Consider the following 26,369-nt stretch of genomic DNA (forward strand, 5'->3'; position numbering starts at 1 on the left):
GCGTCCAGCCTCCAGCCTCGCCTCAAGTCACCTGCCTCCACCATCCAGCCTCGCCTCGCCACAAGTCTCCTGACTCCAGTCTCCAGCATCGCTTTGCATCAAGTCCCCTGCCTCCAGCCTCCAGCCTCGCCTCACCTCAAGTCTCCTGCCTCCAGCCTCCAGCTTCGCCTCGCCTGTCTCCTGCTTCCAGCCTCCAGCCTCGCCTCAAGTCTCCTGCCTCCAGCCTCCAGCCTCGCCTCGCCTGTCTCCTGCTTCCAGCCTCGCCTCAAGTCTCATGCCCCCAGCCTCCAGCCTCGCCTCAAGTCTCCTACCTCCAGCTTCCAGCCTCGCCTCAAGTATCCTGCCTCCATCCTCCAGCCTCGCCTTGTCTCCTGCCTCCATCCTCCAGCCTCGCCTCGCCTCACCTCAAGTCTCCTGCCTCCAGCTTCCAGCCTCACCTCGCCACAAGTCTCCTGACTCCAGTCTCCAGCATCGCTTTGCATCGTCCCCTGCCTCCAGCCTCCAGCCTCGTCTCGTCTCCTGCCTCCAGCCTGCAGCGTCACCTCCACTCAAGACTCCTGCCTCCATCCTCCAGCCTCGCATCAAGACTCCTGCCTCCAGCCTCCAGCCTCGCCTCACCTCAAGTCTCCTGCTTCAAGCCTCCAGCCTCGCCTTGCATCAATCTTCCAGCCTCCAGCCTCGTCTCACCTCAAGTCTCAAGCCTCCAGCCTCGTCTCACCTCAAGTGTCCAGCCTGCAGCCTCACCTCGCCTCAAGCCTCCAACCTCACCTCCAGCCTTGCCTCCAGCCTCAAACCTCCAGCCTCACCTCAAGTCTCTTGCCTCCAGCCTTTCCTCGAGTCTCCTGCCTCCAGCCTCGCCTCACCTCGAGTCTTTTGCCTCCTGCCTCCATCCTCGCCTCGAGTCTCCTGCCTCCAGCCTCGCCTCGAGTCTCCTGCCTCCAGCCTCGCCTCAAGTCTCAGCCTCCAGCCTCGAACCTCCAGCCTCGCCTCGTCTCCTGCCTCCAGCCTCGTCTCGAGTCTCCTACCTCCTCTCTCACCTCGCCTCGAGTCTCCTGCCTCCTGCCTCACCTTGCCTCAAGTCTCCTGCCTCCTGCCTCCAGCCTCGCCTCACCTCGAGTCTCCTGCCTCCTGCCTCGCCTCAAGTCTCAGATTCCAGCCTCAAACCTCCAGCCTCCAGCCTTGCCTCGAGTCTCCTGCCTCCTCTCACCTCGCCTCGAGTCTCCTGCCTCCTCTCTCACCTCGCCTCGAGTCTCCTGCCTCCTGCCTCCAGCCTCGTCTCGCCTCGAGTCTCCTGCCTCCAGCCTCACCTCACCTCGAGTCTCCTGCCTCCAGCCTCGCCTCACCTCAAGTCTCCAGCCTCTTGCCTCCAGCCTCGCCTCAAGTCTCAAACCTCCAGCCTCACCTCGCCTCAAGTCTCTAGCCTCCAGCCTCGCCTTGCCTCTTGCCTAGCCTCGAGCCTGAAGACTCCAGTCTCTAGCCTCTAGCCTCTTGCCAAGCCAAGTCTCTAGCCTCTAGTCTTAAGACCCCAGCCTCGTCCTGCCTGCCTGCCAAGCCTCACCCTTGCCTAGTTCTGGGGTTCAAGCCAGAGGCAAGACCCAGGTTCTAGGTCCTTGTCCAGTCTCTGGCTCAGAGTCCAAGCCCGGGCTCCTAGCTCTCTTGTTCAGTCTTGTTCCAGATTCCTGGTTTTCCTGTCCATGTCCTTGCCATTGCCCTGTATCCTAGTCCTGTCCCTAGTACTTCAGTGTCTGTGTCTTGCATTTGGGTCTGTTCCCAGCCCCCACTGTATGAAAAAAAGAGTGTACAGCCAGATTGAGTGAATAGCCAGAGACATTTTCCTAGTGGCTACTATGAAGGGGTGCAACTTTAAGGTTTGGGAGTTAAGTATAGGAATGATGCCAGAGTCTGTTTTTATTACACAGAGAATGGTAGGTTCATGGAACACAGTGCCAGGGGTGGTTGAAGGGCAGGTAGTTTAGGTACTTTTAAGGGACTCCAAGATAAGAAGATGAGAGAGAAAAGGAGGGAAGATCCTTGGGGGTGTGGGTTAATGGGTGTGCATAACATTTGTGGGTCGATAGGCCTGTACTGTGCTAATCCTACCTTTTGTAACTCAGTGGAGTTGTCTCTGATTTGTCCTGCTTTACACAGAAGTTTTCTTCACTGTGTTGTGTAATTTTATGTTCTGCCTTTTGTATGTACCTTCATGGATCTGCTGCGGCTGCAAACAGGCTGTTCATTATCCCTACGTTGTGTATGTTGCGCTGGATTTCCAGCATCTGCAGATTTTCTCGTGGTTGCTTTTTATTATACGTATGTCACCATTCTGTTGGACATGACAATAAACTTGACTTGACCTATCCTCCAGAACATTTATTTCAGTGTCAGACTTCATTTCGGATTTCCTACATCTGCCGTATTCTACTCGCCTACTTATTGGTTGACTCACCTTTCTTGCAGGTACGCCAGAGATGTCTCAGCCCATTGGTTCGCTCACCGGCCAATCAGACACCTACAGCACTTCTTCATCCAATAGAGAAAGTCGACGTGTGGGCCGCACGCGATTTCCCCCGGCGATTTAAATAGCATCGCCAAAGGTCCCGCCTTTTACTTGATTTGTCCAATAAGACAGCAGCATTCCACTCACGTCCCGCGAGTCAGTAGCATTGATTTACATCTTAGCCAATAGAAAATAGAATCGTCACCACAAAGGTGGTGCTTGCTCGACAAGCATTGGCCAATCAATAGGGTGGGTGGGCTGGGTGGTTGGCCGACGCTGACGTCTAGTGCCCATCCGGCAGGTGGTGCTGGCAGTCATTGATTGGCTGCGGCACGCGAGGAAGCGAGGCGGGGAAGGCCCGCGTACGCAGGCGCGAGGTAACCAACCGGCGGGGTCGTGAGCAAGTAGCTCGCGCCATGGCGGGGCTGAGAGCCCGAGATCGGAGCTCTGCGCTGGGGCTGTCCATGTGCGTGCTACTGGCTGCCGCCGTCACCGCTACAGTCGCTTCCTCCCCGACCGAGCAGCAATATGTCACCTGCGGTTCAGTGGTGAAGCTGCTCAACCACCGGCACAACGTCCGCCTGCACTCGCACGATGTCAAGTACGGCTCGGGTAAGTGCTGGCGGCAGTGGGGTTTACGCCAGACCGGTCCCCAGTCTCCCGGGGGGAATGGGGTCCACGCCGGACCGGTCCCCAGTCTCCCGGGGGGAATGGGGTCCACGCCAGACCGGTCCCCAGTCTCCCGGGGGAATGGGGTCCACGCCAGACCGGTCCCCAGTCTCCCGGGGGGAATGGGGTTTACGCCAGACCGGTCCCCAGTCTCCCGGGGGGAATGGGGTCCACGCCAGACCGGTCCCCAGTCTCCCAGGGGGAATGGGGTTTACGCCGGACCGGTCCCCAGTCTCCCGGGGGGAATGGGGTTTACGCCGGACCGGTCCCCAGTCTCCCGGGGGGAATGGGGTTTACGCCAGACCGGTCCCCAGTCTCCCGGGGGGAATGGGGTCCACGCCGGACCGGTCCCCAGTCTCCCGGGGGGAATGGGGTCCACGCCAGACCGTTACCCCCCCCAGTCTCCCAGGGGGAATGGGGTCCACGCCGGACCGGTCCCCAGTCTCCCGGGGGAATGGGGTCCACGCCGGACCGGTCCCCAGTCTCCCGGGGGGAACGGGGTCCCACGCCAGACCGGTCCCCAGTCTCCCGGGCGGAATGGGGTTTACGCCAGACCGGTCCCCAGTCTCCCGGGGGGAACGGGGTCCCACGCCAGACCGGTCCCCAGTCTCCCGGGGGGAATGGGGTCCACGCCGGACCGGTCCCCAGTCTCCCGGGGGGAATGGGGTCCACGCCGGACCGGTCCCCAGTCTCCCGGGGGGAATGGGGTCCACGCCAGACCGTTACCCCCCCCAGTCTCCCAGGGGGAATGGGGTCCACGCCGGACCGGTCCCCAGTCTCCCGGGGGAATGGGGTCCACGCCGGACCGGTCCCCAGTCTCCCGGGGGGAACGGGGTCCCACGCCAGACCGGTCCCCAGTCTCCCGGGGGGAATGGGGTCCACGCCAGACCGTTACCCCCCCCAGTCTCCCAGGGGGAATGGGGTCCACGCCGGACCGGTCCCCAGTCTCCCGGGGGAATGGGGTCCACGCCAGACCGGTCCCCAGTCTCCCAGGGGGAATGGGGTTTACGCCGGACCGGTCCCCAGTCTCCCGGGGGGAATGGGGTCCACGCCAGACCGGTCCCCAGTCTCCCGGGCGGAATGGGGTCCACGCCGGACCGGTCCCCAGTCTCCCGGGGGAATGGGGTCCACGCCAGACCGGTCCCCAGTCTCCCGGGGGGAATGGGGTCCACGCCAGACCGGTCCCCAGTCTCCCGGGGGGAATGGGGTCCACGCCAGACCGGTCCCCAGTCTCCCGGGGGGAATGGGGTCCACGCCAGACCGGTCCCCAGTCTCCCGGGGGGAATGGGGTCCACGCCGGACCGGTCCCCAGTCTCCCGGGGGGAATGGGGTCCACGCCAGACCGGTCCCCAGTCTCCCGGGGGGAATGGGGTCCACGCCGGACCGGTCCCCAGTCTCCCGGGGGGAATGGGGTCCACGCCAGACCGGTCCCCAGTCTCCCGGGGGGAATGGGGTCCACGCCAGACCGGTCCCCAGTCTCCCGGGGGAATGGGGTCCACGCCAGACCGGTCCCCAGTCTCCCGGGGGGAATGGGGTCCACGCCAGACCGGTCCCCAGTCTCCCGGGCGGAATGGGGTCCACGCCAGACCGGTCCCCAGTCTCCCGGGGGAATGGGGTCCACGCCAGACCGGTCCCCAGTCTCCCGGGGGGAATGGGGTTTACGCCAGACCGGTCCCCAGTCTCCCGGGGGGAATGGGGTCCACGCCAGACCGTTACCCCCCCCAGTCTCCCAGGGGGAATGGGGTCCACGCCAGACCGGTCCCCAGTCTCCCGGGGGAATGGGGTCCACGCCAGACCGGTCCCCAGTCTCCCGGGGGGAATGGGGTCCACGCCAGACCGGTCCCCAGTCTCCCAGGGGGAATGGGGTTTACGCCAGACCGGTCCCCAGTCTCCCAGGGGGAATGGGGTCCACGCCAGACCGGTCCCCAGTCTCCCGGGGGGAACGGGGTCCACGCCGGACCGGTCCCCAGTCTCCCGGGCGGAATGGGGTTTACGCCAGACCGGTCCCCAGTCTCCCGGGGGGAATGGGGTCCACGCCAGACCGGTCCCCAGTCTCCCGGGGGGAATGGGGTCCACGCCAGACCGTTACCCCCCCCCAGTCTCCCAGGGGGAATGGGGTCCACGCCAGACCGGTCCCCAGTCTCCCGGGGGAATGGGGTCCACGCCAGACCGGTCCCCAGTCTCCCGGGGGGAATGGGGTCCACGCCAGACCGGTCCCCAGTCTCCTGGGGGGAATGGGGTCCACGCCAGACCGGTCCCCAGTCTCCCGGGGGGAATGGGGTCCACGCCAGACCGTTACCCCCCCCAGTCTCCCAGGGGGAATGGGGTCCACGCCAGACCGGTCCCCAGTCTCCCGGGGGAATGGGGTCCACGCCAGACCGGTCCCCAGTCTCCCGGGGGGAATGGGGTCCACGCCAGACCGGTCCCCAGTCTCCCGGGGGGAATGGGGTCCACGCCGGACCGGTCCCCAGTCTCCCAGGGGGAATGGGGTTTACGCCAGACCGGTCCCCAGTCTCCCGGGGGGAATGGGGTCCACGCCAGACCGGTCCCCAGTCTCCCGGGGGGAATGGGGTCCACGCCGGACCGGTCCCCAGTCTCCCGGGCGGAATGGGGTTTACGCCAGACCGGTCCCCAGTCTCCCGGGGGGAATGGGGTCCACACCAGACCGGTCCCCAGTCTCCCGGGGGGAATGGGGTCCACGCCGGACCGGTCCCCAGTCTCCCGGGGGGAACGGGGTCCCACGCCAGACCGGTCCCCAGTCTCCCGGGGGGAATGGGGTCCACGCCAGACCGTTACCCCCCCCAGTCTCCCAGGGGGAATGGGGTCCACGCCGGACCGGTCCCCAGTCTCCCGGGGGGAATGGGGTCCACGCCGGACCGGTCCCCAGTCTCCCGGGGGGAATGGGGTCCACGCCGGACCGGTCCCCAGTCTCCCGGGGGGAATGGGGTCCACGCCGGACCGGTCCCCAGTCTCCCGGGGGGAATGGGGTCCACGCCAGACCGGTCCCCAGTCTCCCGGGGGGAATGGGGTCCACGCCAGACCGGTCCCCAGTCTCCCGGGGGAATGGGGTCCACGCCAGACCGGTCCCCAGTCTCCCGGGGGGAATGGGGTCCACGCCAGACCGGTCCCCAGTCTCCCGGGGGGAATGGGGTCCACGCCAGACCGGTCCCCAGTCTCCCGGGGGGAATGGGGTTTACGCCAGACCGGTCCCCAGTCTCCCGGGGGGAATGGGGTCCACGCCAGACCGGTCCCCAGTCTCCCGGGGGGAATGGGGTTTACGCCAGACCGGTCCCCAGTCTCCCGGGAGGAATGGGGTTTACGCCAGACCGGTCCCCAGTCTCCCGGGGGAATGGGGTCTACGCCAGACTGTTACCCCCCCCAGTCTCCCGGGGGGAACGGGGTCCCACGCCAGACTGTTACCCCCCCCAGTCTCCCGGGGAGAATGGGGTCCACGCCAGACCGTTACCCCCCCCCCAGTCTCCCAGGGGGAATGGGGTCCACGCCGGACCGGTCCCCAGTCTCCCGGGGGGAATGGGGTCCACGCCAGACCGGTCCCCAGTCTCCCGGGGGGAATGGGGTCCACGCCAGACCGGTCCCCAGTCTCCCGGGGGAATGGGGTCCACGCCAGACCGGTCCCCAGTCTCCCGGGGGAATAGGGTCCACGCCAGACTGTTACCCCCCCCCAGTCTCCCGGGGGGAACGGGGTCCCACGCCAGACCGTTACCCCCCCCCAGTCTCCCGGGGGAATGGGGTCCACGCCAGACTGTTACCCCCCCCCAGTCTCCCGGGGGGGAATGGGGTCCAGACCAGACCGGTCCCCAGTCTCCCGGGCGGAATGGGGTCCACGCCAGACTGTTACCCCCCCCCAGTCTCCCAGGGGGAATGGGGTCCCACGCCAGACCGGTCCCCAGTCTCCCGGGGGAATGGGGTCCACGCCAGACCGTTACCCCCCCCAGTCTCCCAGGGGGAATGGGGTCCACGCCAGACCGGTCCCCAGTCTCCCGGGGGAATGGGGTCCACGCCAGACCGGTCCCCAGTCTCCCGGGGGAATGGGGTCCACGCCAGACTGTTACCCCCCCCAGTCTCCCAGGGGGAATGGGGTCCACACCAGACTGTTACCCCCCCCCCCCCAGTCTCCCGGGGGGGGAATGGGGTCCAGACCAGACCGGTCCCCAGTCTCCCGGGCGGAATGGGGTCCACGCCGGACCGGTCCCCAGTCTCCTGGGGGAATGGGGTCCACGCCAGACCGGTCCCCAGTCTCCCGGGGGGAATGGGGTCCACACCAGACCGGTCCCCAGTCTCCCAGGGGGAATAGGGTCCACGCCAGACCGGTCTCCGGTCTCCCGGGCGGAATGGGGTCCACGCCGGACCGGTCCCCAGTCTCCCGGGGGAATGGGGTCCACGCCAGACTGTTACCCCTCCCCCAGTCTCCCAGGTGGAATGGGGTCCCACGCCAGACTGGTCCCCAGTCTCCCGGGGGGAATGGGATCCACGCCGGACTGGTCCCCAGTCTCCCGGGCGGAATGGGGTCCACGCCGGACCGGTCCCCAGTCTCTTGGGGGAATGGGGTCCACGCCAGACCGGTCCCCGGTCTCCCGGGGGGAATGGGGTCCATGCCAGACCGGTCCCCAGTCTCCCGGGGGGAATGGGGTCCACGCCAGACCGGTCCCCAGTCTCCCGGGAGGAATGGGGTCCACACCAGATCAATCCCCAATCTACTCGGGTACTGAGGTCAATGCCAGTCTTAGTCCCCTCCTAAACTCCTGGTGCACTGGGGTTAGAATCAGAACATGCCCCCACCGTCCACCCATCCTGCAACCTCTGGGGGCACTGAGGTCAAGGCAAGGCAGAAAAGAGCTGGCCTATGCATGTTTATACTTGTTCCATTCTACCGATGTGCAGTAGAGAGCATCATAACATGCTGCACTTCTGCAGGTATGGAGACTGCACTGCAGCAGGCAGGATAGTCAAAATTGCCCAACGCATCACTGGCACCATCCTACGCACTATCAAGGACATATACAGAGAAAGGTTTAATTTATTTCCTGAGATACAGCATGAAGTAGGGTCTTCTGGCCCTTAGAGCTACGCTGCCCAGCAGTCCCCTGATTTAACCCTGGCCCAATTATGGAACAATTTACAATAACCAATTAACTCACCAACCAGTTGGTCTTTGGACTGTGGGAGGAAACTGGAGCACCCGGAGGAAACCTACGGTTACGGTGAGAACATACAAACTCGTTACAGACAGTAGCAAGAATTGAACCTGGCTTGCTGGTACTGTAAAGTATTGTGCTGACCATTACACTACTGTGCTACTCTAAGGTGCTCGATAGGGCCAGTAACATCATGAAGGATCCCTCCCATCCTGCTCATGGACAGTTTGGCCCACTCTCCTCAGGGAAGAGGCCACACCAGGATCACCAGAATTACAAACGGTTACTTTTCCCAGATAGTAAGTCTGGTCAAAACCTTTACCCACTAACTTTTCCCTCCACACCCTGAACCTCCACTACTTTATCATTTCCTGTAGAGTCACTTTATCTACAGACACTCCTATGCCTGTACAGTTATGGACACTTGTATTTATTGTGTTCTTTATCTAATTGTGTTTTTTTTTTTGAGCTGCATCTGATCCAGAGTAACAATTATTTTACTTGTATACTGGAAATCATATGAAACAATCTTGATTAGTAGTAATTATAACCACCATGTTGTAACTTACCAGCTTCCTGCCAGTACTCATAAAATGAAACTTTCAGCCCTGCGCAGCTATATTTAACCCACCATTTGTTTTATAATTTGTAGCTTATTCTCCAACCAGAAATAGAAACAGCTGCAGCTTTTTGAGATTATTCTGATTTTGTTTGTCAGAATGTATCTTGATGTGAATACCATTTGGAAGGGTTAACCTGATCACTTATTACATGGTAACCATGGAGAAATTTTTACCAGCTTGGGTTTTGTTTACAAACCATATTACTGAAGTGTATTTAACTGAGTAGGTTTTTATTATTGACTGTACACAATGATGCCCTTTTCATTGTTTTAGATTCAAAGAAAAAGCACAGCACAGAAACGGGCCCTTTGGCCCATTTAGTCTGTGTTGAACCATTTAAGCTGGCTGCTTCCATCAACCTGCACCTGGATCATAGCCCTCCATACCCCTGCCATCCATGTACCTATGCAAACTTCTCAAACATTGAAATTTAGCTCACATGCATCACTAGCAGCTAGTTCCACACTCTCACCACCCTCTCAGGGGAATGTGAGGGGAAACTTCTTCACTCAAGCTTTTCACATTTTACCCATAACCCATGATCTCAAGTTGTAGTCCCACCAAACCTCAGTGGAAAAAGCCTGCTTGCATTTACCCTATCTATACACTTCATAATTTTGTATGCCTCTGTCAAATCTCCACTCAGTTTTCTGCGTTCCAAGGAATAAAGTCCTAGCCTCTTCAATCTTTTCGGTTCCCATTTGTCCCATTTCAAGAGTAAATGGAAGGCTGTTTTTTCGGTTCCCATTTGTCCCATTTCAAGAGTAAATGGAAGGCTGTTTCTCATCTGTCTTGCCCTTCCCAGTTTTCCATCTGTGCCTTGTAAGTTTGTGGACTCCAGGTATCTCACCTGGACCACCCTGGCCCTGCAACTTGCTCTCCTCCTATCTTTCCGCCAAAGGTCCCCTCTGATTATGTGCAATGGTTTTGAAATCCCTGGTTTGATAGTTTGCACTGTGAATCAGTCCACAATAACTATTTTCATTCTCCCTATACCTGCAAATTCTAGGGTCCCATTATGTTTATACTCCAGGCTCTGATCTTCCACGTTTCATCTGTGCCACAATGGTTTGCAGTATCTGTTCCTTGCTAAAGCATGAATAGTGCATTTTGCTTTAGTTGAATTTGAACTTGCAGTTTAAACCCTGGCTCATGGCTGCAAGGCATCAGTCATAGGTAATTTGTAGAGTCTATCGGCACGGACACTCAAGGGTGGCAGGGAAGAGAAATGTGCGCAGTCAGAATTACGACACAGAAAGTACTCAGGAAGCTGAAGAGTCTGAAGGTAGAGATATCACCCTGACCAGATGGAATGCACCCGCGTGTTCTGAAGGAAGTAGCTGTGGAGATTGCAGAGGCATTAGCGATGATCTTTCAAAAGTCGATAGGTTCTGGCATGGTTCTGGAGGACTGGAAGATTGAAAGTGTCACTCCGCTATTTAAGAAGGGGGCAAGGAAGCAAAAAGGAAATTATAGACCTGTTAGCTTGACATCGGTGGTTGGGAAGTTTTTGGAGTCGATTGTCAAGGATGAGGTTACAGTGTACCTGGAGGCATATGACAAGTTAGGCAGAACTCAGCATGGATTCCTTAAAGGAAAATCCTCCCTGACAAACCTATTACAATTTTTTGAAGAAATTACCTGTAGGCTAGACAAGGGAGATGCAGTGGATGTTGTATATTTGGATTTTCAGAAGGCCTTTGACAAGGTGCCACACATGAGGCTACTTAACAAGATAAGAGCCCATGGAATTACGGGAAAGTTACATACGTGGATAGAGCGCTGGCTGATTGGCAGGAAACAGAGAGTGGGAATAAAGGGATCCTATTCTGGTTGGCTGCCGGTTATGAGTGGTGTTCCACAGGGGTCCATGTTGGGGCCACTTCTTTTTACATTGTACATCAATGATTTGGATTATGGAATAGATGGCTTTGTGGCTAAGTTTGCTGACGATACGAAGATAGGTGGAGGGGCCGGTAGTGCTGAGGAAACGGAGAGTCTGCAGAGAGACTTGGATAGATTGGAAGAATGGACAAAGAAGTGGCAAATGAAATACAATGTTGGAAAATGTATGGTTATGCACTTTGGCAGAAGAAATAAACGGGCAGACTATTATTTAAATGGGGAAAGAATTCAAAGTTCTGAGATGCAACGGGACTTGGGAGTCCTTGTACAGGATACCCTTAAAGTTAACCTCCAGGTTAAGTCGGTAGTGAAGAAGGCAAATGCAATGTTGGCATTCATTTCTAGAGGAATAGAGTATAGGAGCAGGGATGTGATGTTGAGGCTCTATAAGGCACTGGTGAGACCTCACTTGGAGTACTGTGGGCAGTTTTGGTCTCCTTATTTAAGAAAGACGTTAGAGAGGGTACAGAGAAGATTCACTAGAATGATTCCGGGAATGAGAGGGTTAACATATGAGGAACATTTGTCTGCTCTTGGATTGTATTCCTTGGAGTTTAGAAGAATGAGGGGAGACCTCATAAAAACATTTCGAGTGTTGAAAGGCATGGACAGAGTGGATGTGGCAAAGTTGTTTCCCATGATGGGGGAGCCTAGTACGAGAGGGCATGACGTAAGGATTGAAGGGCGCCCATTCAGAACAGAAATGCGAAGAAATTTTTTTAGTCAGAGGGTGGTGAATCTATGGAATTTGTTGCCACGGGCAGCAGTGGAGGCCAAGTCATTGAGTGTATTTAAGGCAGAGATTGATAGGTATCTGAGTAGCCAGGGCATCAAAGGTTATGGTGAGAAGGTGGGGGAGTGGGACTAAATGGGAGAATGGATCAGCTCATGATAAAGTGGCGGAGCAGACTCCATGGGCCGACTGGCCGACTTCTGCTCCTTTGTCTTATGGAACAGGCTGTAAGCCCACAGAACCATTCTGTATTTCTGTATAGGGTGTCCAGGGAGGGGTAGCACCTCTGGTGAAAGGATTTGTCATGTTCATTCAGGGGCAGCTCACTTACTTTTGGTCCCCACCAGACACTCAGCTTCACCTGTGGCTCCAAGAAACTGTTTGCATCCGACAGCAGCCACGCCACTTTGACAGGCAAGTGCAACTGGCAGGCTTCGTATGCCAGTGAGATAGGGATATGCCTGTACTGATGAAGCCTCTTGGCCTGAACAGTTGGACTGTTGTTCACTTCCATGGATGCTGCCTGACCTGTTTAGCATTTTGTGTGTTTTGCACTGTTTTATTTGATTTTTTGTTCCAGAAGGACCGCAACCTTGTCATAGGGTTTGGAGGCTCGTGTGCCTCAATGACCTGGAGGTTAATATTGGCTGGAGTCAGGGCTTTGTGCCCTGACTCATGGTCTCTTGGTAGGAGACCATACCAAACAAGTCAAAGGGTAGAGCCGAAACTAAGAGTGGTCCACTGATCCTCCAGTCTCAGGGGTTCAGCCCAGGGCTAACAACCCTGACTGGCCAAACAAAATTGTTATGGAAACAGCCATGAAGAATCCTTCTACATCTGAATGTGACAGTATTCCTTAGTCTCCACCCTGGACTTGCATGACTGACAGTGGTGAAAACTGAGACGAAGTTACTGACATGATGAAGGAAGCCCTGAACACAGCCCTCATTAAGTTTTCATTGAACCTCGGGTGATTATTAGGAAATAGAGTTTGGAATCGTAGAGAATACAGAACCATCTTTATCAGAAATGCTGTCTTGAAGTTGCAGCATATGCTTCTCGAATAGCAGCCATTTCTAGAATTTTTTATGATCTTGAAATTGCTTTGGGATTTTATAGTGCAATCACTCTTTTTCTCATAAGGAAGTGGTCAGCAGTCTGTGACTGGTGTGAGTGCTTCGGATGACAGCAATAGCTACTGGACAGTGAGAGGAAAACCAGGCCAGGTTTGTCAGCGAGGGATACCCATCAAATGTGGGCAGTCAATACGACTGACACATGTCAACACTGGAAGAAACCTGCACAGTCATCACTTTGTGTCCCCACTCTCTGGAAACCAGGTATAACCTCTAACTGCGATTCTAATTTGGGCTTAAGTGCAGGGTTTGTGACTAACACATTTTTAGGTGATGCAAGAATTGACTGATCATAAGTGTCATGTACCCCATGACGGGTTAAAGAACCAGCAGAAATGGAAAACACTTTGGAGTCCAGTATTGCTATTAACTAATGGTATTTATTAGTAACTATGCAGTATAGTAAAATAAATGCAGATAAATCAAACAGATTAGCAATGAATATATATAAGTAAATATATCAGTAAGTGTGGAAATATATGAAAATCACACTTCTTCAAGTCTAGGGGTAAATAGTCTTACGATGACGAATAAAGTTCAGTTTGTGGTATTGAGTTGAGTAGTGATGGAGAGAGAGAGAGAGGGAGAAATTTGAGTCTTCAGGTGAGCTGTCGCCGTCAATCTTCCTTTTGTCCTCTGAAATCCTTTTTAAAGTCACTGACTGTGACCACAACAAAGGGGACCATTCTTCTGTGGTGGAGCTATCAACCCAGGCGAGGGTTGGACACACAAATAACTCTCCACCGGTCACGCCCTGTTCACACTGCAAGAGCCACTGATCGATCCACCTAATCGATCCTCCAAAACCCACTTTTTCTGTGGGCACAACAAAGCTCATTCAGTGTCCAAAACCATGTGTCTCAGGTCTATCATCTGACCTACTATTTATCTCCCCATACTGAGTACCAACTATCTCTCAAATAACTCCTCCCTTCTCTGTTTAAGAATGTACAAGCAGGCAATGTCCTTGTAGAAATGTAAACATACTGTGAGCAGTCTTCGTCCCTCTCTCTCCTTAAAAACAAGATGTCGGTGTTAAATTACTCTCTCTTTTCAAAAGCACAGTTCATAGGGGTAATCGAGTCCAGTTCATAGGGGTAATTCAGGACCCCGTCACATAAGACAGCTGTAATGTGTAGGGTTGTAGACAGGTCGGGTGGGCAGAAAGGGCATTTAGTGAGACTGAGATCAGGTTCTGCTTAGGGCAAGGTTTCCAACCTGGGGTCCACAGACACCTCTGTTAATAGTAGATCATCAGACATAGGAGCAGGATTAGATAATTAGTTCCATCCAGTCTGCTCCACCATTATGACTGATCCTTTTTTCCCCTCCTCAGCTCCATTCCCTGGTCTTCTCCCTGTAACCTTTGATGCCATGTTCAATGAAGAATCTATCAAGAATTTATCTGCCTTAAATACATCCTGGCCTCTCCAGCTACATGTGGTATCAAGTTCCACAAATTCATCACCCTCTGGCTAAAGAAATTTCTCCGCATCTCTGCTTTAAATGGATGCCCCTTTATCCTGAAGCTGTACCGTCTTGTCCAAGACTCAATCACCATAGGAAACATTCTTTCCACATCTATTCTGTCTAGGCCTTTGAACATTCGAAAGGTTTCAGTGAGATTCCCCCTCATCCTTCTAGATTTCAGGGAGTACAGGCCCCAAACCATCAAATGTTCCTTGTATGATAACCTTTTCATTCCCGGAATCATCCTTGTGAACCTCCTCTGGGCCCTCTCCAATGACAGCACATCTTTTCTTAGATGAGGAGCCCAAACTGTTCACAGTACTCAAGGTGAGGCCTCACTAGTGCTTTATAAAGACTCGGCATCACATCCTTGCTGTTGTTTTCTAGACCTCTTGAAATGAATGCTGACATCGTATTTGCCTTCCTCACCACCGACTCAACCTGCAAGTTAATCTTTAGGGTGTTCTGCACAAGGACTTCTAAGTCCCTATGCAACTCAGATTTTTGGATTTTTTTCCCCATTTTGAAATTAGTCTGCACATTTATTTCTACAGCAAAGTGCATGAACATTGTATTTCATTTGCCACTTTCTTGCCCATTCTCCTAATGTCCTTCTGAGTCTACCCATTTCCTCACCACTACCTGCTCCTCCCCCAATCTTTGTATCATAGAACCATAGAACATTACAGCACAGAAACAGGCCTTTTGGCCCTTGGCTATGCCAAACCATTTTTCTGCCTAGTCCCACTGACCTGCACCTGGATCATATCCCTCCAGACACCTCTCATCCATGTACCTGTCCAAGTTTTTCTTAAATGTTAAAAGTGAGCACACATTTACCACTTTATCTGGCAGCTCATTCCACACTCCCACCACTCTCTGTGTGAAGAAGCCGCCCCCCCATGTTCCCTTTAAACTTTTCCCCCTTCACCCTTAACCCATGTCCTCTGTTTTTTTTTTCTCCCCTAGCCTCTGGAAAAAGCCTGCTTGCATTCACTCTATCTATACCCATCATCATTTTGTATACCCCTATCAAATCTCCCCTCATTCTTCTACGCTCCAGGGAATAAAGTCCTAACCTATTCAACCTTTCTCTGTAACTCAGTTTCTCAAGTCCTGGAAACATCCTTGTAAACCTTCTCTGCACTCTTTCAACCTTATTAATATTCTTCCTGTAACTTGGTAACCAAAACTGCACACAATACTCCAAACTCGGCCTCGCCAATGCCTTATACAACCTCACCATAACATTCCAACTCTTATACTCAGTACTTTGATTTATAAAGGCCAATGTACCAAAAGCTCTCTTTACGACCCTGTGACACCACTTTTAGTGAATTTTGTATCTGTATTCCCAGATCCCTCTGTTCTACTGCACTCCTCAGTGTCCTACTATTTACCTTGTATGTTCTACCTTGGTTTGTCCTTCCAAAGAGCAATACCTCACATTTGTCTGTATTAAACTCCATCTGCCATTTATCAGCCCATTTTTCCAGCTGGTCTAAATCCCTCTGCAAGCTTTGAAAACCTTCCTCACTGTCCACTACACCTCCAATCTTTGTATCATCAGCAAATTTGCTGATCCAATTTACCACATTATCATCCAGATCATTGATATAGATGACAAATAACAATGGACCCAGCACTGATCCCTGTGGCACACCACTAGTCACAGGCCTCCACTCAGAGAAGCAATCCTCCACTACCACTCTGGCTTCTTCCACTGAGCCAATGTCGATTCCAATTTACTACCTCTCCATGTACACCTAGCGACTGAATTTTCCTAACTAACCTCCCATGCGGCACCTTGTCAAAGTCTTTACTGAAGTCCACGTAGACAACATCCACTGCCTTCCCTTCGTCCACTTTCCTGGTAACCTCCTCGAAAAACTCTAATAGATTGGTTAAACATGACCTACCATGCACAAAGCCATGTTGACTCTCCTTCATAAGTCCTTGTCTTTCCAAATACTTGTAGATCCTATCTCTTAGTACTCCTTCCAATAATTTACCTACTACAGACGTCAAACTTACCGGCCTATAATTTCCTGGATTACTTTTAGAGCCTTTTTTAAACAATGGAACAACATGAGCTATCCTCCAATCCTCCGGCACCTCACCCGTAGATACCAACATTTTAAATATATCTGCCAGCACCCCTGCAATTTCAACACTACTCTCCTTCAAGGTCTGAGGGAATACCCTGTCAGGTCCTGGGAATTTACCTACTCTGATTTGCCTCAAGATAGCAAGCACCTCCTCCTCTTCAATCTGCATAGGTTCCATAACCTCACTACTCGTTTGCCTTGTTTCCATAGACTCCATGCAAGTTTCCTTCAGCTGCTTTGTCACTGGCTATCCTTTCTCCTTTGCTGAAAGTGGAGATTCATAAGGCACTTAGACATAGAAGCAGAATTGGGCCACTTGGCCTATCGAGTCTATTACGCCATTTGATCATGGCTGATTTTATATTTCCCCTCAATTCTATACTCTTGTCTTCTCCTCTTAACCTTTGAAGCCCTTACTAATCAAGAACCCAATGACTTGGCCTCCTTAATTGTCTAATTCATAGAATGAGAGGGTTATCCTGTCAGTGAGGCCGAGTTTGAGTTTGAGCTTGGAGCTTGGAAGAATAAGAGGTGGCCTTATTCAAACATTTATTTATTGAGATAGTGAACTTTGAACTTCCAGCTATTCAGGCTATGCTGCCCAGCAATCACCCTGTTTAATCCTAGCCTAATCAGGGACAATTTACAATGACCAATTAACCTACTAACCAGTACATCTTTGGACTATGGGAGAAAACCAGGTTACCTGGAGGAAACCCATGTGGCCACAGGGAAAACGTTCAAACTTTTACAGGTAGGGTTGGGAACTGAACCTGTCGCTGGTACTGTAAAGTGTGCTAACCACTGCGCTGCTGTGCTGCCCCAGGTGCATCAAAATTCTGTTCCATTTGTAACTTCACTAATACATAGAGTATGCTTGCAACAAGCTTGAACAGTGTTAGGAAGAGAGTAATGACTAAAAGAGCACTGCAACTGGTTTCTTCCCCCTCTGTGTACAGTAGAACCTGTCCTTGACAGAGCATCCCAGAATCTGATTGTCCTCTACATAAATATTTTCCTTGTGTTGATCTTGATTCCTTTTGCCATTCACTTTCATTCTATGCCCCCTAGATTTGCCTCCTCCAAATAGGAGCTGTTTCACCTCTATCAATGATCACATTATGTAATGGGGTGGGGGGGGGGGTCATTGGACCAAAAGAGCTTGTTACTGTGGTGCATCTCTAAATAAAAAAGGAATCATCATTGTGTGCTGTGCCATATGACATGCTGTTCACGGTCTTTCCATAACTATAATTATTCTTGGCAAATTTTTCTACAGAATAGGACATACATGGTAAATGGTAAGGCATTGAAGAAAGCAGTAGAACAGAGGGATCTAGGAATAATGGTGCATAGTTCCCTGAAGGTGGAATCTCATGTGGATAGGCTGGTGAAGAAAACTTTTGGTATTTATAAATCAAAGCATTGAGTATAGGAGTTGGGATGTAATGTTAAAATTGTACAAGGCATTGGTAAGGCCAAATTTGGAGTATTGTGTACAGTTCTGGTCACCGAATTATCGGAAAGATGTCAACAAAATAGAGTACAGAGAAGATTTACGAGAATATTACCTGGGTTTCAGCACCTAAGTTACAGAGAAAGGTTGAACAAGTTGGGTCTTTATTCCTTGGAGCGTAGAAGTTTGAGGGGGGACTTGATAGAGGTATTTAAAATTATGAGGGGGATAGATAGAGTTGACGTGGATAGGTTTTTTCCATTGAGAGTAGGGGAGATTCAAACAAGAAGGACATGAGTTGGGGGCAGAAGTTTAGGGGTAACATGAGGAGAAACTTCTTTACTCGGAGAGCGGTAGCTGTGTGGAACGAGCTTCCAGTGGAAGTGGTAGAGGCAGGCTCGATATTGTCACTGAAAGTAAAATTGGATAGACACATGGACAGGAAAGGAACGGAAGGTTATGGGCTGAGTGCAGGTCGGTGGGACTAGGTGAGAGTAAGCATTCGGCACGGACTGTGTAAGACAGGTGACCACTCCCTATCTATTATCGATACTCTTCAGAGGTTTTCTGCCTGGTGTCAGTGGTTGCATAACCAGGACTTGTGATATGCACCAGCTGCTCATACGAACATCCACTACCTGCTCCCATGGCTACGTAACTCTGATGGGGTTGGGAGGGGGTGCTGAACAGAGACTGCACATTTCGCAAGGGTGACCTGCAGACTAGCGGAGGGAAGGATGCCTTACACCTTTGGCAGAGATGTATCTCCACCCTGCTACCAAAAAGAAAACAAATAAATAAACTATATATTTATTGTGATTTTAAATATAAGATTCCCTTAGAATATCCTCTTTTAAAGGGAATTCAAGCCCTGCTGCTCCAGGCTGTAAATAGATCTAATGAATCTCATCCATGGAAAAAGTGGGATGAGCACCAGAGGGAGGCGATGGGCAGGAGTCACGGTGAGAGAGGGAAAAGGGATAAGGAATGGTGGGGGGGGGGGGGCAATACCGGAAGTTCAACAAATTGACGATCAGGCCATCAGGTTGGAGGCTATCCAGATGGAATATAAGGTATCGGAACCGCAGCCTCAGTTCTGCACAAAGGCAAATAAGCTTTGGAACAGCGAACTGAACCAACTCATCCCTGGCCTCTGGTCCCAACAGCCTGACCTTTTCAATCTGGCCCAGCACTTAATTCGTCCAAGCCTTGGGCTGGGCGTCTTCTTTCTTCTTTCTGATTCGGCCCATACCTGACCTTTCCAAATTAGCCCCGTGTTTAAATTGATCAATTCTTGGGTCTTTCAGACCAGGACTCTGCCTCACTTTGGTTCTGCAGCATCATATTGCCTCCAAGTCCGCTCCAGCGATGGCTAAACATTGGCTCATCCCGGCTTTTGTGCCTGGGCCAAGCCGTCTCGATTTGCCTGTATCCGCCACTCTGCAACCGTCCTGCACCTTCGAGACTTCTGTTTTGTTATGGTTTTTGGATTTACTGAGAGTGCCTGCAGGAAAATGAATCTCAGGGTTGTGTATGGTGACATATAGGTACTTTGATAGTAAATTTTCTTTGATCTCTGATGTGATCATTGTAATGCTAATCTTTACTTTTCCATGTAGGAAGTAAGTGCATTTGGTGAGAATGGAGAAGGAGATGACTTGGACGTCTGGACTGTACAATGCAGTGGCACAAGATGGGAGCGTGATGATGACGTTCGCTTCAAGCACGTAGGAACCCAGGTCTTTCTAACCATAACAGGAGAGCAGTATGGCCATCCAATCAGGGGTCAGCTTGAAGTTCATGGCACATTTAGCCCCAGTGTTGACAATTACTGGACGGTGATGGAAGGTGTCTTTATCAAACCTAGTGCTGAGCCATTAAAACATGATGAGTTGTAGCTTTATTTAAAGACTACTTGGAGAAGTGAGGCCAGTAAGAAATTGTTGCATTGTTTGCAACTGACAATTACTTCATCCTGTCTGGAGTCATGGTATGTACAGTGAAAATCAATTTTACTGATCTTTCCCAATTTCTGAAGTCTATTAAAGCAAAGTTGTGCAAGCATATGTCCAACTGAATTTTAATTTTCAATAACACATTATGAACTTGCATTCAAGAACTGGAAGAGTACTTTCAAAGTCACTTTCTCAATCTCCAAAGTTGCAAACACCATTTTTTTTGTTCTTTTAGTTTTTTTTAATAAAATGAAATTATATTACCTGCTAAATGATTACCTGCAAAGTCAGGAATGTAACTGGCCTTATGAAGTACTTCCCATTCCAGCTACAGGCCGAGCATGACCACTAGTGTAAATGCGGTAGCAATAAAGGGGAGAACTAAAATTTATCAATGAGTGCAAGATTGCCTTGTTTAGCATTTTGAAGCTGGTGCCCCTTGCATTTCTAAATCCACATTTGTGAGCTCCAAGTTGTCTTTTCAAATCAACAATTAGTCTTATAGCACATTGGTCAGCTACTATTTATGTTCCACACAGATCTTGACTCTTCTTGTAACCTAAGTAATGCACTTTTCCCCTTGTGTGTCTATACAACTTCCCTGCAAATGTATCAATGCTGTTTGCCTTAACTACTGAAAAAAGGAAGCTTCTCCTGAATTTTTTTTGGCCTTCTAATGGTGGCCATCTTATTTATCATTGAAATTTTGAGTTTGTGCAAACAAAATGGACAATTTGCTGGATTATTCTAACTGTAGAATTCCAGGGTTAATTGTTTTTGAGTTATCTGGTGAATCGATATTTTGTCAGTTGTTGGAAATGTTTTAAAAGAAAATAAAAGTTTTATTTGCATAATCTTTTCCAGTGGCCTGTTCATGCAAAGCTATTTCACTTTGAACAAATTACTGTACTTGATTGAGTATTCTGTTTTTTTTTAAAGACCTCTGCACTGGTACCATTGAGCATTTCAAAGTCCAAAGTAAATTTATTATATACTATGTGAGATTTATTTTCTTGCAGGCATTTAAAGTAGAATAAAGAAATATAATAAACAAAGGTGGTGTCCATCATGAAAGGCCCCCATCACCTAGGATGCTCTCTTCTCATTACTACCATCGGAAAGGAGGGACAAGAGACTGAAGGGACACACAAATGATTCAGGAACAGTTCCCCTCCTTTCATCTAATTGCTGAATGGACATTGAACCTGTGAACCTCACTACTTTTTTTATTTCTATTTTTGCAGTAATTTAATTTAACTATTTAATATATACTTATTGTTATTTAGTTTTTTTCCTATTATCATTGTACTGCTGCTGCAAAGTTAACAAATTTCATAACATTTGCCAGTGATATTGAACCTGATTCTACATATAAGCAAAAACAAGCACAAACTACAAATACAAAAAAAAATGATAAGTTAATAATTTTGGCTAGAAAGTACCCAATCATTCTTTTGGAGTAGGGGTGTTTTAATACGTATTGATCAAGTGTACAGCATGGTACAGAATTGAATGGCAGTTCTGATTTCAGAATCTGGTTTATTATCACTGCCATGAGATTTAAATTTTGCAAGAACTGGCAACCTCAGGCAAGTCAACACCATCTTATGGTACATGTTTTTGGAACTGATGTATGCTACAGTGCCCTCGACATAAAAACACTGTTTTGGAATCTTTGTGAAGAAAGATGATTTGTTTTTGAGTGTTCATATCATCTTTTGTTGTCTGTTCTTGCTTCATATATGTCTCCTATTTTCAATCCTATCCATATATAACCTTGCATTCTTTTTCTTCTTGTCCTTAACCAGCTTGGTTTAAATAAGTAATTTTTTTTGGTCACTGCCATGTAAAATAGTTTGTTTTATTGGCATTTACCTGTTAAATGTATTCTTTTGTTAATTTGTGTACAAAAAGTAGAAATACTTGCTGTCTTTGGTGCATACATATCCTGCTGCTTTCCTGTCTAATTGGCTGTCATTTCAGTATGAATTGGAGATAATTCTGAGTAACTATTTCAAATGTGCATTTTCTTACAGGAGCCTGGAAGTTCAGGCAAACTGTGGCTAACACTGAAGCAAGATTAAAGAATAAAAGTAGGGCTGAGATGTGCAGAAGTAATTCATTTTCTTTTTAAAATATTAACTCTACAATAAGTGGTCAGCAATGTGGTCAGTAGAAGGGTAGTCTAATCTCAAATGAGAAAATCTGCAGATGCTAGAAATCCAAGATGTGTGCTTCTCAAAGTTCAAAGTAAATTTATTATCAACACAAGTATAAATACAAACACGAGAAATTCTGCAGCTGCACAGAATTCAGAACAGCACACACAAAATGCTGGAGGAACTCAGAAGGCCACGCAGTATCTGTGGAAATGGTACTGTTTACGTTTCAGCCGAGACCCTTTAGCCTGAAATGTTGGCTATATATTCTCTTCCATAGATGCTGCCTGGCCTGCTGAAGACAAGAGGTATGCTGTTCACTATGCCACCAAGTAGTGATCAAATTCAGGTTCATTTGGTGGCAGGGTGGAGAAGTATCTTTACCAAAGAGATTAAGGTACTCCCTCCCTCTGCTAGACCGCAGTTTACCCTTGGCCAAGGTGACGCACCTGCTTAGCGCCTCTGCCCCCCCAAAAAATCAGAGCCACATGCTCCCGTGGCTGCAAGTCATATAAGCAGCTGGTGCATATCACAAGTCCTGGTACGTGACCACTGACAATCTCAAGAGTATTAATAGTGGCTGTGGTCACCTGTCTTGTAAAGACACTGCTCAGAAGGCAATATCAAACCACTTCTGTAGAAATATTAACCAAGAACAATCATGGTCATAGAAAGACCATGATCGTCAACATCAAAAACACCAGCAGGTAATGAATAAACAGGCACAGAAAAGATTAGCTTTATTTGTCACATCCACACTAAAATATACAGTGAAATATGCCTCACTCTTAGTAACCTTAACCCGTATGTCTGGAATGTTGGAGTAAACTGGAGCACCTGGAACACAGTTGCAGGGAGAATGTGTTAACTCCTTCCAGACAGCAAGAATTGAACCCTGATCATGATTGCTAACACTGCAAAATGACTTAGCTAACCGTTAGGCTGCTGTGCTGCTCACAGTTATTACTTGTAAGCAACTGTTAATGGGTTTTTAAACAATCACTGAAATCCATACTAAAATGCAGTGTCTCAATCTGGAAGTTTACCAGAATCAGGTTTATTATCACCAGCATGTGATGTGAAATTCATTAACTTAGCAGCAGCAGCAGTTCAATGCAATACATAATTTAGCAGAGAGAGAGAAAAAATAAATAAAATAAATTATAAGTAAATCAATTATGTATATTGAATAGATTATTAAAAATTTGCAAAAACAAATACTGTATTTATAAAAGTGAGGCATTGCCCAAAGCTTCAATGTCCATTTAGGAATCAGATGGCAGAGGGGAAGAAGCTGTTCCTGAATCACTGAGTGTGTTCCTTCAGGCTTCTGTATCTCCTACCTGATGGTAACAGTGAGAAGAGGGCATGCCCTCAGTGCTGGAGGTCTTTAATAATGGACACTGCCTTTCTGAGGCACTGCTCCCCAAAGGTGTCCTGGGTACAGGCGAGTGCCCAAGGTGGAGCTGACTAGATTTACAAACTTCTGCAGCTTCTTTCGGTCCTGTGCAGTAGCCCCCTCCATACCAGATAGTTGATGCAGCCCGTCAGAATGCTCTCCACAGTACAACTATAGAAGTTTTTGAGTATAATTGCTGACATGCCAAATCATTTCAAACTCCTAATAAAGTATAGCAACTGTCCTGCCTTTATGACTACATCAATATGTTGGGACCAGGTTAGATCCTCAGAGATCTTGCCACCCAGGAACTTGAAGCCGCTCACTCTCACCACTTCTGATCCCTCTATGAGGATTGGTATGTGTTCCTTCGTCTTACTCTTCCTGAAGTCCACAATCAGCTCTTTTGTCTTACTGACATTGAGTGCCAGGTTGTTGCTGCGGCACCATTCCACTAGTTGGCATATCTCACCTCTGTACACCCTCTCGTCACCACCTGAGATTCTACCAACAATGGTTGTATTGTCAGCAAATTTGTAGATGGTATTTGAGCTATGCCCAGCCACACAGTCAGGTGTATACAGAGAGTAGAGCAGTGGGCTGAGCACACACCCCTGAGGTGCACCAGTATTGATAGTCAGTGAACAGGATATGTTATCACCAAACTGCACAGACTGGTCTTCCGGTTAGGAAGTTGAGGATCCAATTACAGAGGCCCAGGCTATCTCAAACAGGATTGTGGGAATGATGGTATTAAATGCTGAACAGCATCCTGATGTCGGTGCTTGTGTTGTCTAGGTGGTCTAAAGCCGTGTGAAGAGCCATGGAGATTGCGGCTGCCGTTGACGTACTGTGGCAATAGGCAAATTGATTCATTAAATTCAGAACTGTGTGGACAGAGGGATTAAGAAAATAATGCTTCTTCTGGTACTGAAAATGACCATGTGACATAGGAGTAGAATTTGGCCATTCAGCCTATTGTGTCTTTTCATCTCAACCCCATTCTCCTGCCTTCTCCCCACAACTTCTGACACCTTTGCTACTCAAGAACCTATCAACCTCAGCTTTAAATTTACCCAATGATTTGTCCTCCATGGCCATCCATGGCAATGAATCCCAGAGATTCACCACCCTATAGTTAAATAAATTCTTCCTCATCTCTGTTCGAAAGGGATGTCCTATTCTGAGGCTATGCCTGCTGAAGGAAACATCCTCTCCAGCTCCACATAAGGCCTTTCAATATTCAATACATTTCAGTGAGATTCCCCACCCCTATTTTTGTAAACTGCACAGCCATCAAATGTTCATTTATTAGCCCTTTCATTCCTAGGATCATTCATGTGAATTTCTCTGGACCTTCGATGTCAGCACATCCTTTATTAGATAAGGGGTCCAAACTTACTCACAATATTCCATGTTGTTAAGTATTTGTCTGCATCTGACACAGCATCCCTGTCATTTATTCAGTGGTTCCCAACCTGGGGTCCACAGACCCTTCAGCAAATGGTGGGGCTCCATAAGCATAAAAAAGGTCAGGAACCCCTGTCTAGTTTGAGTTCAACTCAGGAAGCATGTGATGTACTCCTCTCTTATGACTAAAATTTTGGTCTTGGCCACTTTAATTTCAGGGCAGAGGATCGTAAAGCAACTATTGCCAGCTTTAATGCACGCACATTAGTAGCAGGGCAGACAGTGGTTCAAATTATGTGCAATGCTAAAATGCCCACCAGAGCACCAGAAACATCCAGCTTTAGCAATACTCTTCCCTTAATATGCATAACTGTAAAGAGAGTTTGAGGAGATTGTCTGCTTTTAGCATTCCATTTTTAATTACCTTAAATTATGAATGGGTTTTCCTGCAGCATTCTGGTTTCTGTGCCCCACCCTGCTTTCTCTAAGCTAGAATCTGTAAAGCAGGAAATTTGGAAGTTTACCCCTCAACTATAAGACTCCTGAACCAGAAAGAATAACTTTACTCAACTCAACAATGAACTGTTCTCACAACTATGGACATGCTTTCAAGGAATCTTTATCTCATGTAGACTGCAAGACATGGGAGCAGAATTAGGCCATCTGGCCCATCAAATTTCTGAGTCATTAGGACCTCTTCTGGGGCAGGTGTGACCTGAACAAAGAAGACTGGTTGCAATGGAATCCAAGGGGGACCAATATCCTGGTGGGGAGGTTTGCTAATGCTGTTGGGGAAGGTTTAAACTAGATTTGCAGGGGTATGGGAACTGAAGCGAAGAGGCAAAGGTGAGGGCAGTCAGGGCACAAGTAGCAACAGTTTGTAGGGTGTTAGTGAGGAAGGATAGGCAGATGACACAGCAGAGAGGCACTCAGTCTGATGTTTGAGATGTGTCTATTTTAGGACAAGTGGTATCATAAACAAGGCTGATGAACTTTGAGTGTGGATCAATATGTTGTGTTGTGGCCATGACAGAGACTTGGATATCTCAGGGGCAGGAATGGCTGATGAGTGTGCCAGGCTTTAGATGTTTCAAAAAGGACAGGGAAGGGGGGGGGGGGAAGAGGTGGGGGAGTGGCACTGATAATCAGGGATAGTGTCAGGGCTACAGAAAAGGAGGAAGTCATGGAAGGATTGTCTATTGAGTCATTGTGGGTGGAAGTCAGAAACAGGAAGCGGCAATAACTCTACTGGGTGTTTTTTTTTATATATAGACGCCCCAATAATAACAGGAGCATCAAGGAGCAGATAGGGAGGCAGATTCCAGAAGGGCGCAATCATAATAGGGTTGTTGCAATGCAAGATTTTAACTTTCCTGATATTGCCTGGCATCTCCTTAAAGGGCTTAGATGGGGTGGAGTTTGTTAGATGTATTCAGGAAGGTTTTCTGACACAATATGTAGATAAACCAACTAGAATGAAATTAGGATACCTAGAAGTCACCAAGAGAAGGCCTTGGCAAACTGGATTAAGGAAAACCCCAAAGCATTTTACAAGTATGTGAAGAGCAAGGAGATACACCGTGTGAGAATAGGACCAATCAGGTGCGATAGTGGAAATGTGTGCATGGAGTCAGAGGAGGTAGCGGGGGTACTTAATGAATACTTTGCTTCAGTATCCACCAGTGAAAAAGAC

At 49.6% G+C, this 26,369-nt stretch overlaps 1 protein-coding gene across 1 annotated transcript; it reads left to right on the forward strand.

Moving 5' to 3' along the window:
- Window positions 1-2,798: 2,798 nt before the first annotated feature.
- On the forward strand, window positions 2,799-21,779 carry sdf2l1 (stromal cell-derived factor 2-like 1). Its single transcript, XM_072240905.1, has 3 exons — window positions 2,799-3,109; window positions 12,727-12,923; window positions 19,373-21,779. Exons 1-3 carry the CDS (start codon window positions 2,914-2,916, stop codon window positions 19,649-19,651), a joined length of 672 nt encoding a protein of 223 aa, XP_072097006.1. The 5' UTR covers window positions 2,799-2,913; the 3' UTR covers window positions 19,652-21,779.
- Window positions 21,780-26,369: the final 4,590 nt, after the last annotated feature.

Source organism: Mobula birostris, chromosome 22 (assembly GCF_030028105.1).
Source record: "Mobula birostris isolate sMobBir1 chromosome 22, sMobBir1.hap1, whole genome shotgun sequence".
Taxonomy (NCBI): Eukaryota; Metazoa; Chordata; class Chondrichthyes; order Myliobatiformes; family Myliobatidae; genus Mobula; species Mobula birostris.

Coding starts and splice junctions, on each gene's coding strand:
- sdf2l1 (XM_072240905.1), top strand. CDS start 2,914: ATGGCGGGGCTGAGAGCCCGAGATCGGAGCTCTGCGCTGGGGCTGTCC. Junction 3,110..12,726: donor CGATGTCAAGTACGGCTCGG/GTAAGTGCTGGC, acceptor TTTTCTCATAAG/GAAGTGGTCAGCAGTCTGTG. Junction 12,924..19,372: donor CCCCACTCTCTGGAAACCAG/GTATAACCTCTA, acceptor TTTTCCATGTAG/GAAGTAAGTGCATTTGGTGA.